At 36.9% G+C, this 15,717-nt stretch overlaps 1 protein-coding gene across 8 annotated transcripts in view; it reads left to right on the top strand.

Annotated features, from left to right (window-relative positions):
• Dtnb (dystrobrevin beta) overlaps window positions 1-15,717 on the top strand; it is a 340,951-nt gene that overhangs the window by 111,519 nt on the left and 213,715 nt on the right. For all 8 annotated transcript variants that reach the window (XR_002024739.2, XM_010604850.3, XM_010604848.3 and 5 more), the window contains one exon: window positions 15,482-15,567. Coding sequence is in view for 7 of the 8 variants with exons in the window: in XM_010604850.3 (XP_010603152.2) it covers window positions 15,482-15,567 (86 nt within the window). In the remaining variant the exon portion in view is untranslated. The remainder of the gene's footprint in view (window positions 1-15,481; window positions 15,568-15,717) is intronic.

Genomic DNA, 15,717 nt, shown 5'->3' with positions numbered 1-15,717 from the left:
TATGGAGTCCTCTGGTCTCGAACTCACAGCGATCCTCCTGCCTCAGCCTCCTGAGTGCTGGGATTACAGGCGTGCGCCACCACTCCTGGCTGTTGTTTTTCTTTTAAAGGCAAAAGATGTTAATGTATGAATTGCTTTTTTCTAAACTAAAACTTCAATATTCAGGTTTAATTGCTGTGTTGGCACTTTGCAGTAAATAAGTGGGTTTTCGGTTGCAGTTTGGGCACTCGTCTCTAAAATGTTTGTCATCACTGCTCTATATATCTTAGGTGATTACAGCATTCTTGAGTTGTTGTTTTTCTTTTAAAGGCAAAAGATGTTAATGTATGAATTGCTTTTTTCTAAACTAAAACTTCAATATTCAGGTTTAATTGCTGTGTTGGCACTTTGCAGTAAATAAGTGGGTTTTCGGTTGCAGTTTGGGCACTCGTCTCTAAAATGTTTGTCATCACTGCTCTATATATCTTAGGTGATTACAGCATTCTTGAGTTTTCAGAACCTAAGATTAATTGGTATAACTCTGAGTAATGAAAAGACTGTCAGATATTTTAATTTCATTAATCTTATGGTGGTGGCATTGTGTTTGAACATTTTTATTTTTTATATCTTTAAAATAAAAAATTTTAATAGAACCAATGTTTCATTTATTGGTAAGTTAAGTGAGGTTAATTGTGTTGGAAAATATGGTCCATTTGATTATAAGTGCACTTCATCAGGAATTATTGCATTAGGAATAAGTTTCCTTTTGTTTGAATATTGGAGTCTCTCCTTTGTGCATGTTAAATTTTGACATATCCTTTTAGTTTTGGTTTAAAAAATTTGCCTTCATTCATTAAAAGTATTTTCATATGTTAGGTAGTTATTAATAGTGTTTTTCTTTAGCATTTTAAGAATTTTGCTTCATACCTTTTATCTTCCATTATTCTGCATAGAAGTCAGTTGTCAGTGTAATCTTTGCTTTTTTAGTGGTTGCCTGTCACTGTATTTGATTTTGGTGTTAAGTAGTATTACTATGAGAAGTCATGGTGTGATTATCTTGTATTTATCCTGCTAGTAATTCATGAAACTTTTTGTATAAGTTGTTTGATGTATCTGCCATCCATATTTTAAAATTCTGAGTTATTTTCTTTTCGTACATAGTTTTTCAGTCCTTTTCAATGAAACTTTAAACATACATGTAGTGTGCCTTCTTACCATATCCTCAGTGTTTTCTCTTACCCTCTTTGTGAATTTGGCATCTGTTTCCCTCTTCTGGACTTTGTTCTGTGTAGTACTTTCTTATAATATACCTTCCAGTTTACTTATTTCCTACTGAGTCGTACCTAATCTACCTTTAAACCTGTCACATTATTAATTTTACTGATATTTTAGTTTGAGAAATTATATATGGTAGACTAAGAAATTTTTGTTTCCAGTTTTCTTGGAAATATCTCACTCTTATTCCTTGAATCTAATAAACATAGTTATTTTACCATCTATGCTTATAATCTACTATATGTCTTTCCTGTGGTTCTTTTTGAACTATTCATTTTTTCTATTTTCCATTCATATCTTATTTCATATCTGATTTTTAACTTGTTATATACCAGATGTTATATAACACAATTCTTTTTTATTGCATACCAGACAATATATTACAAAATTATTTTCAGAACTAACTTGAGTCCTAGGAAAGGAAATGTTTCCTCCAGAAAGGGTGTATGTTTGGTTTTGCTAAGTACGTGGAGATCTTAATTATCCAAGATCACCTCAATTCAGTTTCTGATTTAGTCCTTGCCAATGACAGCCCATTTATCTCTGAACCCCATTGCTTGTAGGTTCCGCCTTTGTAACAAGGACATGAGGAGGCAGTTTGATAAGGATCCCTTTGCCTTGGTAGGTCCAGGGCTCCATAATCTTCCTCCCAGCCCTCAATACTACCAGAGTTAGGCCTATAACTCTAGCTTTTTTACTTACCCCGCTGAAAGCAGAAGGTCATTTGCATGAAAAAATAATTTCATGATTGTGCTCACTTCCCTGGGACTCCAGTGTCCTCTGCATTATGCTCTCAATTGTTTTTATTTGCATTTGAGGAGATATAAAAATTTTTCTTTCTGGCTCAGAGAAATGGATGATTACAGTCCACTTGTCTGCCATTATCAGAAGCCTACAATTTCTTCAAATATTTCCTATTGGCAAACCTAGTCCTTTTAGAAGAGTTCATCAATCTGCTTTGCTGCTCATTAATTTGCCCTTTATGTGGTGCCATGGTACTATTATGTGGAATACATATAATAATAACTACATCTGTTTTTATTTTTTAGCTGTTGTATGATGTATCTGATGCACAAAAATATGAAAATTATTAAAAGGCCTATGGTTATTGTTTTTATTTAAAAGAACTATCAATAGCAATCAAGAGCAAATAGATTTGAACAATCTAAAAGATTCCTTTAATATTACAGTTTACATGCAGTAGACCCTTGGCTTACAAACTCAATTCAATGGCAAGGTTGTAACTAAAACTGGTTGTAACTAAAGTTGGTTTTAAGTCAAGACTATTTTTCCCTTAGAAGTAATGGAAACACCTGTAATGTGTTCCAGACCTCCAAAGCACCCCTTAACTAACCTTTTCATAATAAAAAGGGTTGTATAATGTGTGCAGTTTACCAGAAACACCAATACTTTTTCTAGTGTATTCACCAAAAAGTTATAAAATGAGCCTATCAACAACATTTTCATAGTATATTCATCATTGAAGTTGTTGTAGGAATGGAGGATGAAATGGAAGGTGATTACTGTTTGGAAGGAGAGTCCCCTTCCATAAAAACATCAGGAATCTGGCTCTCTGGTATCCTTTTTTTCCTTGGGAGAGTCTGTAGCCCACTAGGACCTGCTTCTGGCTCCCTAGATCTCAACATTTTCAGAACTAAAAACTGGTCTAAGGTTGTCTGTTTTCATCTTTTTTTAAACACTGTTTGTCATTAAGCAAGTGAATGCAGTGATTGGCGTTTCCTCTGCCTGGGTGGGTCTTCTTTACAAATGTTTGTAGCTATTTCCATTTTTTTCAAGATTTCGTTTGTTTCAGAAGAAGAATTTTGCTGTACTGATTGTTGATATTCCCCCTCCTCTTCAGAAAGCTCCTCAGCTGCCATTCTCTGTTGCTCAGCCTGAAGTTGTTGACATTCCTCTGTAGACAGTTCCTCTGAGTGTTCCTCCACCAGTTCCTCAACATCACCACTGTCTACCTGGACTTTGCTGTAGTAACAGTGTCATCCACCACAGGGTCTGTTGAAGCTCAGACTCCTGTACATAGCCTTCAGTCTCTCTCCTATATACTTTTAGGCCACAGTTTCTTCCAGGAAGATCTCAGTGTCTTTAGAGAGATACTGGTCCAGGATTTTTTCAGTTAAACCCACAGAGGAAAGGAAGGATGTTGTAATGTTCCTTCCAGATCTCTTAAAGGGTTAAATCTGTGTCTCAGACCATCTGGAAGTACCCCAGGAACAGTTTCTTGGTGTATAGCTTCTTAAGGTTAGCTATATATAACCTGCTGGTCCATAGGCTGCAGTGGAAGAGTTGTACTAGGTGGGAGAAACTCGACTGAGAACTGTGGGAATTTCTCAGCCAATTCTTCTTCCAAATCTTATGGGTGAGCAGTAGAATTGTCCATGATGAGTAGAGCTTTGAGTGATAAACCTCTGTCCTTGAGATATTTCTTAAAAGTAAGCCTCCCTGATCCACTCAAGAAAAAGTACTCTTGTTATCCAGGCTTTTGGGATAGATCTCCACTTGACCTCCAGTCTATTCTTTATGACTATGTTTTATGAACACTCTAGGGGTCTCGGAGTGATAAACCAAGAGAGGCTTTGTCTTGACATTGCCACTTGCATTGGCACATAGCAATAAATCAGCCTCTTTCATAGGTTTGTAGCCTGGCATTTTCTTCTCTTCTGGGTAATGTATGCTCTCATGGGTATTTTCTTCCAGAAGAGGCCAATTTTATCATAGTTGAAAACTTGAGGAGAGCAAAAGTTGTTTCTCTGTATCATCATTTCCAAGAGGTGCGTGTAATTTTCAGCAGCCCTTTTGTCGACGCTGGCTGCTTCACCATGCTTAGTTAAGCTATGAACCCCAGTTCTCACTTTAATATTGAGAAACCACCCCTTACTGGCACAAAATGTTTTGCCATTATCCGTTGTTGATGGTGTATTCTTTAGCAGATCTACATTTATAGCCCTAGCTTTTTCACAAATGATAGACTCAGGCTATAACCTGCCATCTGCCTTTTGTTTATACACACTATTAATCAGCCTTTTAACCTCATCTAACAGCGTTGATCGTGACTAATTTTTTGTTTAACTTTTTTTTTTTTCTGGTGCTGGGGATCGTGCTGCATCTGCCAGGCAGGCGTGGCACCACTGAGCTATATCACATCTCTTTGACTTACTAATTTGAGTACCACTTTTAGTAACACTAGCTTCCTTATATAAATGTTTTCTCTGTAAGATTATTGAGATGGTGGATTTCAACATGTATACATTAGTGAGATCACATGAATGTCACTCTCATATTTCTCCACAATTTTCTTTTTTTGTATTGTGATTGCTTTCTTTACTTTCCCTTCATTCCTTAGTTTCTTTTCTAGCCTTTTTGGGGCCATGTTGATAGCAGTAATCACAACAATTATATAAAGCACCTACTGAAATTGTGTCCCCAAACAGACGCATCTGGGCTCAGACTGATGCGTTTATACGCTTACATAAGCTTTTCTGACATCGTGAATTTTTGTTTACAATCACGCAAGTGCCCAGCATTCAAGTTGTAACTCAAAACTTTGTTTGTAAGTTAAAACTAAAACTCTGGTTGTAACCCAAGTTATTTGTATGTGAGACTGGTCATAACTCAAGGGTCCACTGTATACAGGTATGCTCCTTGACTTATGAGTTATATCCTAGTAAACACATCCCAAGTTGAAAATGTATTTAATTAACACCTGATCTACTAAACACCCTAGCTGAGCAACATAGTACACTGTAGAGGTCCTGATTATTTACCTCAGGAGTATGTAGCTAATCAGACTGACAGGGAGCTACAACTGGATACCCTGACCAGCATGAGGAGAAAGTATTGTACTGCAGATTTCCAGCCAGGAAAAGATCAAACTCTGAAGTTTACTGAATGTGTATTGCTTTCCCACCGAAATAAAGTGAAAAAAAAAAATCACTGCATCAGACCATTTGAAGTTGAAGATCGTCTGTATCTAACTCATAATGAATTTATAAAGGAAAAATTCCTGTGTATTTAAAAATATTGCTAGCAGCCATTTTAGTCTTATTTTAGCAGTTTACTTTGGATACGTTAATTTCATAGTTTCCTCTTAGTTGTTGTTTAAAACAAAACAGTAGAGAACAGCAAATAGGTTGCACAGGGCCCTGGGTTTAGTGGCTAGTACCGTCTGCATGCCCAGCAAGCACAAAGCAGAAACAAAGTAGTCCATTTTAAATAAAAGCAGATGCATTCCTTAACTTCTGAAACTGCCCAACCAGCAGAATAAAGGATGGACACTGATGATAAAAGATACAATCAGGTTACAGTCTTCCTCACTAGTTATTTTTAAACAAAACATGAATTTGCTGGCAGTACAGACTTTTCATGTATTTACCTGTATCCCTACTGGCCCTTTCTCAAAATGACAAGAAAAAATCCAATAAAATTAGAGTACTTTGCACTGAATGGGAAATTGTTCCTCAGTAGTAACATACTTTAACTCCTATAAGGATCTGATCACAGTTCCTTAGGAAATTTTGGGAAATGGTAGAGACTGAGTTAGAGTTGAATGTTTTGATGTAGGATTTCACTGTGGGGGGGACCTGGTATAAAGTAGAAAATGTAGCTGCTCTGAATGGGGCAAGGAGTAGAGCACAGGTACCTACCTACCTGTGATGTTGTCATGTGATGGGATGTGTGAGGTGTTGCTGCTGAAACAAGTAACCAGCCACAGTCACCTCTGGGTACCTAGTGGCATAATTCCCAGGGGAGCAGGAGTGAGTGTATTTACTCTGCATTTTGTAGCTTTTCTCCCTCAAGAAGTCACTGTGATAATTTCCAAATAGGAATTTTCCTGATTTTTAAGATAGGCAGACCCCCAAAGGGTTTGACCATTAGCTAATGTTTCAGAATGTTTTTGCTTATTTATCCTTTCCTTTTTATACTTTTTTTTAAAAAGGAGAAAAGGAATACTTTTTCTGAGTGTGTTCCTTTTCTTTTGCCTTTTTTCCCTCCGAAACTAATAAGTAGTAATAAGGAGTCCAGAAAAAATTTTCCATTCTATTTAGGGCCTTGTTCCAAATTAACCTGTTTAAGACATTGTTCTCATCATGTAACCTCCTCCCTCAGAAACCTTTAAAGACTTCCTGTGGTTTTGCATTAAGCTCCTCATCCTCAGTGTGTTTGATTGTGCCAACCCTTACCTCCCTGCTCACACCAAGCTCTAATTAACTTCTTGAGGCTGCCCTGTGTGTTTTCAGCACAGCATTCTTGTTTCTCCTTCCTTTCTTTTGGTTGCCCTCAGCCCTACGCCTACCCTAACATCCTGGGAATCCCCAGTCTCTTTTTCTTCTTAGCTAAATCTTTCATCTTTCTCAGGGTTCACCTCAAGTTTCTACCTATATTGTAGCTTTCCGTATTATTAGCAACCCAAGTTTCATCCCTTTCATGACCTGTGGTTTTTGTCAGTGTCATTTTTTCAGCTTTCAGTTGTGTAATCTTCTAAATTGCTTCATCATTGTGCAAATGAGATTGAAAGCCCTCGACAGCAGATATTCTGCTTTATTGTATTCCTCAATAAGTGTAGCATTGGATTCTTTTTTGTTTTTTTTGTACCGGGAATCAAACCTCGGGTCATTGAGCTTGCGAGGCAGGCAGCAGAACCAGTGAGCTAAGTCCCTGGCAGCATTGGATTCTTAATAATGTCTCTAAGATTGAAATGAAAAGCAGTAGGCATTCTGATTGTAATAAAAATTGAATAATATTCTAAGTTGATTTTGCTTGATTAAGCTGCTTGACATTTTTGCTGAGTGGATTTGTGATTTGCAGTTGATTATTGCATAATCGATTCACTGTGAAGTTTCATAAATTAAGATTAATTGGAAAAATATAAGTTTTAACAATCAAAGAAAAATGCTGTTATCCCTTTTAGCAACATGTAATAATTGGGCTGGTAATAATGTTTCTAAAGTAGAAGTCTATTTTCATATAAGAAATACTAATTTATTTTTGGCAGAATCCATAATTGTTTGCTAAAGATATAGAAACAGCTTATTTTCTTAAGTAAAAAATGTTCCCTGCAGTCTCATTTTAAAACTGTTTACTTGCATGCAAACTTTATGAAGTACTGTACAACCAGGAAACATCAACTATATAAGGTTAGTTTAAATATGAAAAAATAAGAAGAGTATGAGACTATCAAACTGAAACGAACCATTTTCCAGCCAAAGGGCACACACAGGTAAGGAAGGATTGCAGAGACTGCGGAAGGTAGCTACATGTTAAAACATAACTGTTTATTCAGGGTGACTCACTGTCTGCTCAGCCTGACACTGAGCTAATGATGGTGTTTGCTCTGTGCTGGATAATGAGAACTCTTTAGAAGTCATGTGCATGGTTATTGTCGTGCTCTGAAATGATGGGTCCATGGAAATGAATCATGCAGCGAAGTCTGAGAAGGAGAATCATCCTGCTCCTTCAGGGCAGGGGAGCACATGTTGGGGGAGGGCTTCTGTCTGGGATTCAAACAACTTGTACCCTCTCTCCGGTCACCCTCAAAACTAATCATCTGCTTCTCCTTTTGTTTGAGTGTCTTTGGATAGGGGTTAATATTCCTCACTGTGTTACATTTAAAACGTTAAACTCATAAACAATTCTGCAGCTACAGTAGGCTAGATTTTAAGTGAATTACACTGTTTGTGATAACACCATGTTAAACATTTTTTCCAAATCTTATTTGGAGAAAATTGATTCCTTACAAACTTGTACCTTACGATGGAACATGGGCATTTGGGGCTGGGGATTTAGCTCAGTGGCACAGCACCTGCATGGCAAGTGTTAGGTCCTGAGTTTGATCCCTGGTACAAAAAACAGAAATAAAAACATGGGCATTTGTGAGGTTGTATGTGTCTTCTCCAGGGCAGCTCAATATTCAGCTTTAAATGTAACTTGACCAGTGTATATTGAATACTTTCAGATGTCTGGTTGGAAGGATCAAGAATGAGTTCTTCCCAGAAAAAAGAATCATTTATCCTAATTATGGGGTATTAGGCTTCTAAGTGACTGGAGTTTCTGACTTTGTGCCTCTAATTGTGGACTAAGAAAGCTGAAGCCCTGAAGAAATACTAGAGAGGGCCAGGGATTTGGCTCAGTGGTTCTCCTGCCTGCCTTTCAAGTGTAAGGGCCAGAGTTTGATCCCCCGTACCAAAAAAAAAAAAAAAAAAAAAAAAAATTACTGGAGAAATGGAAGTTAATACCCTGTCTTTGCTTTTGTTCAGGGACAATTTCTGTATGCAGTTAGGCTTAAAGTGGACTGAGAGGTTTCAGTGCCAAGAAAAACATTTATAGGAAAGGAGTTAGTGCTGAAGTTTAGCTTACAAAGTAAGTAGTGGAGAGGAGGAACCCAAGTTTTTTTTTTCCTTTGTGAAGGGAAAACTGTAAATAACATGATTTGAGAGGTAAGATTTTTAAGAGTATCCCTCTTGCAGGATGTGGTGGTGCATACTTATAATCCCAGAACTTGGGAGGCTGAGGCAGGAGACTTGCCATAAGTTCAGGACCAGCCTGAGCTATATAGTGAGTCCAAGATCAGCCTGGAATACATAGAGAGACTCTGTCAAAAAAAAAAAAAAAAAAAAAAAAAAAAAAAAAATTAAGAGTACCTCTCTACTAATTTGGTGAATGATTGCTTCTTTATGCCAAGTTATACTTAGATTTCAAAATGTTTCTTTATGTATGTTTTTATTTAATATTTTCTTTTCAAGAATGAATTAGCCTTTTGATAGTATACATTGTAAATGATGATAAGCATTCTAAGTGGACTGTTAGTTTGTAATTAAAACCTGAGCCCACTTCCCCTGTTCTCAAGATACATAGTTGCATACTTATACATTCTTAAATTCAAATGCTCTGAACATTACAATCCTTAAGTACAGATACCTCTGCTTTTACCAGCACATAGAACTCCTTCAGCTTTTCTTACCTGTTTTCTTTTATTGAATTACCCATTGACATAGATGCATATCCCTCACCTCAATAAAGTATGTTTTATGAGATCCCCCCTGATGTGCATAATGGCAGAGACAAGAGAAGATCCATGGTTTGTTGGGTGGGAGGTTATGTGTGGCTGTTGCTCTGTGACTGTTGAAAAATCTTTAGAAAGTAAATATGAGAGATGACCTGTTAAGGGCTCACATATAAGTGCTAATAATTGAGAAATTGATGAGTCTTCTCACTATGGAGAGACCCTGATTTGTGTTAGCCTAATCTACTTGATCTGCAAGCCAGCATCAAGAAGAGTAATAGTCCCAGTGAATGGAGAAGAATGTGGAAGAAGGTATTTTAGTGCTGCTCCAGGTTAATTGAGAATTATATCTGTTCTGCATTTGAATGTAAGACTCAATCTAGGTCTGGTTTATGGAGAATGTCATAAAACATTAGTGTTTCTAAGTCATTTTGAGGATTAGGAAAAAATGTTTTATAAGTGTTAATTATTAATGATTTTTAGAAAATGCTTGTAAAGCCTGCCACCTGGAGTTTACAGATGAATACTAATGGGTTACAGACGTAGATGGGATGTAATGGTTTATATGCTTTTTCACTGGGGAGCTGGAAATCTGGCCTGTTCTCTTCCTACTACATTGGGCTCTGTTACACTTGCCTTTTGTTTATATACATAGAGTCAGTTTCTACTCTGCAGCAGAATAGGTATTATTTGTTCTCTGAAGGAAGAAAGTAAAATTTGGAGCTAAAAAGATTTATATAAACACAATATTGTTAGTTTTCTTTAATCTTTTTTTTTTTAATCATTGCCGATGAAATAAAAAGTGAAATCATACTACTGCATTCAAAGCTGTTATGTTACCAGTTCTCAGTTCTGGATGCATATTAAAATAACATGGGGAATTTTATAAACAACAAAAATAGGGTGAGCTTTAGATATCTGAGTAGTTTTTATTTTGCTTTTGTTTTTGTTTCTGTTTTTTGGGGGCAGAGTCTCCCTTTGTAGTTTAGGCTGGCCCTGAACTTACTATGTAGCCCAGGCTGGCCTCGAACTCTCTGCAATCTTTCTGCCTCAGCCTCCTGAGTTCTGAGATTACAGGTGTGTGCTACCACGCCCAGCCTTGAGTAGTATATTTTTATACCTTATTAATCTACCAACACTGTGGGTTTGGTCCCCAGCAATGAAAAAAAAAGATATTGGTACATGGGCTTAGAAATCTATAAATGCACGTCACCTGACTTGCAAGCACAAAGTCCCGAGTTCAATCCCTGGTACAGACAGACAGAAAGAAAGAAATCTAAGTATGCATAATAAATTTTTGTATTGATAGTTACAAAAATGTCATTTTATGAATTTGGTTGAGATTTGTGAAATAATAAGAAATACACACATAGGTCTTTCATGTTCCAGCTTCTCGTTCTGAACTTCTAATAACACCTTTGTAATACCTGAGAGAGAGAGAGAGAGAGAGAGAGAGAGAAGTGCTGGGAGAATCAGTGTTTGGTCTCTGCCCTATTCTTGAGACAGAGCTCCTGATGCCCTTGTAGATAGTGTCAGTAGGGGAGGAGAATTTTTTGCTGTTACTTGGTTCCTGACACAGAGCCCTTAAGGCCTGTTAATTTCCAGACTGACAGCAAGTCTGACATAGCTCCTACATCCCTTAGATCTCCTGGGCGATAGCAGCATCTTTTGCTGTAATGATATAACTCTTGATGGGCTTCTGTATAGCGGGGGGGTGGGTGTTGAGGGAGAGTGTTACCAGAGTAACCAGTCTGTGTGGTTAGAGGGTTGGAATCTTCAGTCTCATCCCCCAGCTCTGGGGAGTGGAGAGGGGCTGAGGTTGAATTGAACACCAATGGCCAGGGATTTAATTAATCATACCTATACATTAAAGCTTTCATTAAAAACCCGAAAGAGCTGGGTTGGAAGAACTTCCGGATAGCTGAACATACAGTATGCCTGAGAAAGGCATGGAAATTTCACACCCCTTCCTTCATACCTCACTCTGTGCTTCTCTTTGCTGGCTGTTCTTCTATATCCTTTGAATGGTTTTTATGAATAAACAAGTAAATGTAAGCAAAGTATTACCCTGAGTTTGTGAACCATTCCAGCATATTAATCAAACCCACGGATGGGTGTGAGAATCCGTGGTTTATAGTGGGTAGTTGGAAGAGTAAGTGGTTGTCCCTTACTTCCAACTGGCTTCTGAAGTTGGGAGCAGTCTAATGGGACTGAGTGCTCAACCTGTGGGGTCTGCTACTATCCCCAGATGGATAGTGTCAGAATGGAATTGAATCAGAGGACACCTGCTAGTGTCTGCTGCAGATTTGCTTGGTGTGTGGGGAAATGTCTTTCACGTATCTGGTGTCAGAGTACTGTGCAAAGTGAAGTGCAGTGTGAGAGGGCTGGGAAACAGTCTCTGCCATCACGTAAGTATTTTATTGAATTATTTCATATTGTTTGTTACTGTATTTCTAATTGTCTTTTGTTAGCTTAGAGAAGTAAAATTAATTTCGTGTTTTGACCTTGTGTTCTGCAGTGTTGGTAAACTCACACTGTTTCAGTAGGTTCTGTAGCTTTTATCAGTAAGTTCATTGGGATTTTCTAAATAGATGGTTGAATTATTTGGAATAAACATTTTTATTTCTTCACTTTTAATCTCTGAACTTTTTTTTTAAATGCAGTTATTTCCTTTTATTTACCATTATAGGTCTCTGAATGAACACTTTAAAATGCAGATTCAGTTTGTACAATGGAGAAGGACCTAGTTAGTTATCTGTTTCTTCTTGTGTGAACTGATTAATTTGTGTTTTTCAAGGAGTATTTACATCTGAGTTAGCCAAGTTGTTGAATACTTTTTTTTTTTTTTGGTACTGGGGATTGAACTTGGGTCCTTGCAAGCGCAGGCCACCGAACCACTGTGCTAAATCCCCGGCCCTTTTTTTTTTGTTGTTGGAATAGTTGTTGTTTTTGTGAAGTTTATTTCTGTAATGTCTACAGAATCTGTAGCTATGTCCTCTTTTTCATTCCCGGTTTTGGTAATTGATGTCTGTCTGTATGTCTTTGTGCCTGTATCTCTCCCTCTCTCTCCCCTCCCCCCCTTGTTTCGTCTGGCTAGAGATGTATCAATATTGATCCATGCAAAGAACTAGAACTAGCTCAGTTTTTTTCTTTATTTCAATTTCATTGATTTTTGCTTACTCATTTTTTTCCTGTTTTTTTGTTTTGGCTCTAATTTGCTGTTTTATCTAGTGTCCTAAGTTGGAAGCTTTGATTATTGACTTGAGAATCTTCTTTTCTAGTATGGATACTTTTCGTATTTATAAAGTGAAGTAGGCCCCTTTTTTGGATATTGGGAATCAGAGTAACTCAGGTGCTCTCTACACTGAGCTATATATCCTTTGCCCCTTTTAGTCTTTATTTTAAAACAAGATCTCATTAAGTTGTTGAGGCAGGACTCCACTTGTGATTCTTCTGACTCAGGCTCCCTCAAGTGCTAGGATTACAGTACAAAGTACAAATAGTACCCATTCTTTAATTATTCTTTTTAGGCTGAGGTTAAATCTTCTTATTCTGAAGACAACCAGGAAGTTATTGATTCATTTTTTTTACAGGTGGTTTATATGTATGCAAGTAAATATTTCAGAATATAATTTTCTCTTTAACATAATTGCTAGGTAATGTTCTAAAAATCATTTTGTTCTGTACCTTGCTTGCTTTTTAAAAATTTAATCTTTCTTGAATATGATTCTTTATCTTTCATATTTTGTTTCTCATTCATTCTTTTTTTTGTTGTTAGTTTTGTATTTTTTTGTTTTGTACTGGGGATCTAACTCAGGACCTTGCGCTTGTGAGGCAGGGGCAGCACCCCTGAGCTAAATCTGGCCCCTGTTGTTACTTTTTGAGACAAGATCTTGCTGTGTAGTTTAGGCTGGCCTTGAACTCACTACGTAGTCCAGGTTGACCTCAAACTCTCAATGATCCTCCTGTCTCAGCCTCTCAAGTGCTGCTTGCCTGGCTTCTCATTCTTTTTAATGATAGCATAGTTAGCCTTCTATTAGCGGACATTTGGGTATTTCCATTCTTTTGCTATTAGAAACATGCTGCAATGAATGACTATAAATGCATGTTTGAGCACATCATTTTAGGATTCTTGACTTTTGTATTAGTCACTTTCCCATTACTGGGATGAAATACCTGACACTTGTAATTTAAAGCAGGAGATGACTCTGATCCAGTCACCTTCCGAACTTGTGAGACTTGGGGCCATTTTAATCTAAACCATAGCAAGTATGTAAATTTGGGAAAAGAATAGGACTGTTTTCCATCCTATTTGCCTTGCTCCTTTTTCTGTATCTAGATAATCTGCTGTCTCTTAAGGGCCCAGTGGCGTAGAGAAAAAGAAGTAATTGCATTTTTACACCAACTCTTCTGTGAATCTAAATAATTCTAGACATATCCAAATGTATTTTTATAATAATTTCTTTTAGTAGCAGAACTATCAATAATGATCACTTTTGAGATCAGTCAATTCCTAAAGAAAAGCATTCCTTCTGATAGCATTTTCTGGATTTTTTGCTTTTCCTTCCAGACTATCTTCAGACTCCTCAGCATTCTGATATTTTTCAAACTCATATTAGTTCTTAAACCACTGGATGACTTTTAACCACATATGATACAGTTCTGAATCATCGTTAGAAGTGTATTCCTTTTAATGATCTTTTAGCTATTGTCATTTCTCATATAATACAGTGGATATTTTGTTTTTTGAGACAGAATTTTACTGTGTAGTTCAGGCTGGACTTGAACTTGCCGTGTAGCCTGTGCTGGTCTCAAATTTGTGGCAATATTCCTGCCTCAGCCTCTTGAGTTCAGTCATTGTAGGTGTGTGCCACCATACTTGGCTTATACAGTGGAGATTTGACATAGGAATATTCCTCATAATTTCTAGGTGCTGTATAGGATTATATGTGGGATGATGTTTTTACTTCTGAAGAACGGTGTATTTTTTAAAAAGCCCATCCTGAGCTGGGTGTGATGGTGGACACTTGTAATCCCAGCATTTGGGAGGCTGAGGCAGGAAGATTGCAAAAGGATTTGAGGCCAAACTGAGCTACATAGTGAGTTCAAGGCCAGCCTAAACTACATGGTGAGACCCTGTCTCAAAAAACAAAAACAAAATAAAACAAACAAAAAATAAAAGCCTAACCTAATTTTATTTACCTAATTGTGGAGTCTTCTGTTTTAGCTTATGAATAAACTTAATGAGATGTAGTGTTCTTTCTATGTGCAAGGAAGATTTGGAAACTGAGGAGCATTCTCTTAGGATCATCAGTGAGTATAATAAATAGGGAGAGATTTGCTTTTCTAAACCAAGATGATCAGTTCCTGTTATTGCAAAGATACTTTACTCTAACTTACTACAAAATTATGATCACAAACTATGAGAGTAACACAGAAACCCTTTGTTAACTCATATATGCTAACTTTAACAGTCAGCAAGGGAATTTTTTATCTGCAGTGAACTAGGGCATGGCCAAAAGGATGGAGTAGTGAACGTGGGTCAGGGTCTTGACTTGGTTCTGTGATGGGTGGTCTGATTTCTTTGGGTAATTAATTCATTTATGTTCTTTTAATCTTTCCAGGTCATGAAAAGGAGTTAATGTTAATGTCCCTTTTTCTCTCCTTTCTCATAGTGGTGTCTGAGAAGATCTTAAATGAACATGATTAAGCTTCTTAGAATAAATACCTACATGGTGACACAAAGGTTATGACAGTGACAACAAAGATGAATGTGCTATGTAGTCTTCATAGCATTGCGTACCTTATTGTTTAGTACACAACAATAAACTCTTGTTACAGTGTCCTGATGTAAAGAACACTTTTCTTAATTACTCCAACCAGGTGATCCCTTGGTTTTGACTACCTAAAAATACTTCAGATCGAGTATAATGCTTTTAGTTAATAATAAATAATTCTGGTTCAGTCTTTGTCTTCAGAACCGAGAGAAATTACTTACAGACTGATCTGAAAACTCATTTCCACGCAATTCAGATTAGTTTCAACATTCTTCACTGAGCATAGATAAAGGACAAAATCCAGGGTTTCTAAATGTAGTAAAATTGTAACCTATAAGGGTAGGAGTCCTTTTACTGATTGCTCAATATAAAGTGATACATTGACTGCTTTTGTGGTTTCAGAAAGCAATTATTTCTAATATTTATTTTGCAGTGAGGGCCGAGGCAAGTTGACGGTATTTTCGGTTAAGGCTATGTTAGCAACCATGTGTGGTGGAAAAATGCTGGACAAATTGAGATGTAAGTATTCTCATATTACTTGAAAATTTTTATCTTCAAATTAGGACTCTTGAGTAGTTTTAAATGAATGTTTTCAGAAATTTGGATACTATGTCGAGCTTTTAGTATTTATTTATTTATTTACTTATTTATTTATTAAACATTACTTTG

Source organism: Fukomys damarensis, unplaced genomic scaffold, assembly GCF_012274545.1.
Source record: "Fukomys damarensis isolate Sample0158 unplaced genomic scaffold, DMR_v1.0_HiC HiC_scaffold_2, whole genome shotgun sequence".
Taxonomy (NCBI): Eukaryota; Metazoa; Chordata; class Mammalia; order Rodentia; family Bathyergidae; genus Fukomys; species Fukomys damarensis.
This window is presented reverse-complemented; position numbering and strand designations above follow the sequence as displayed.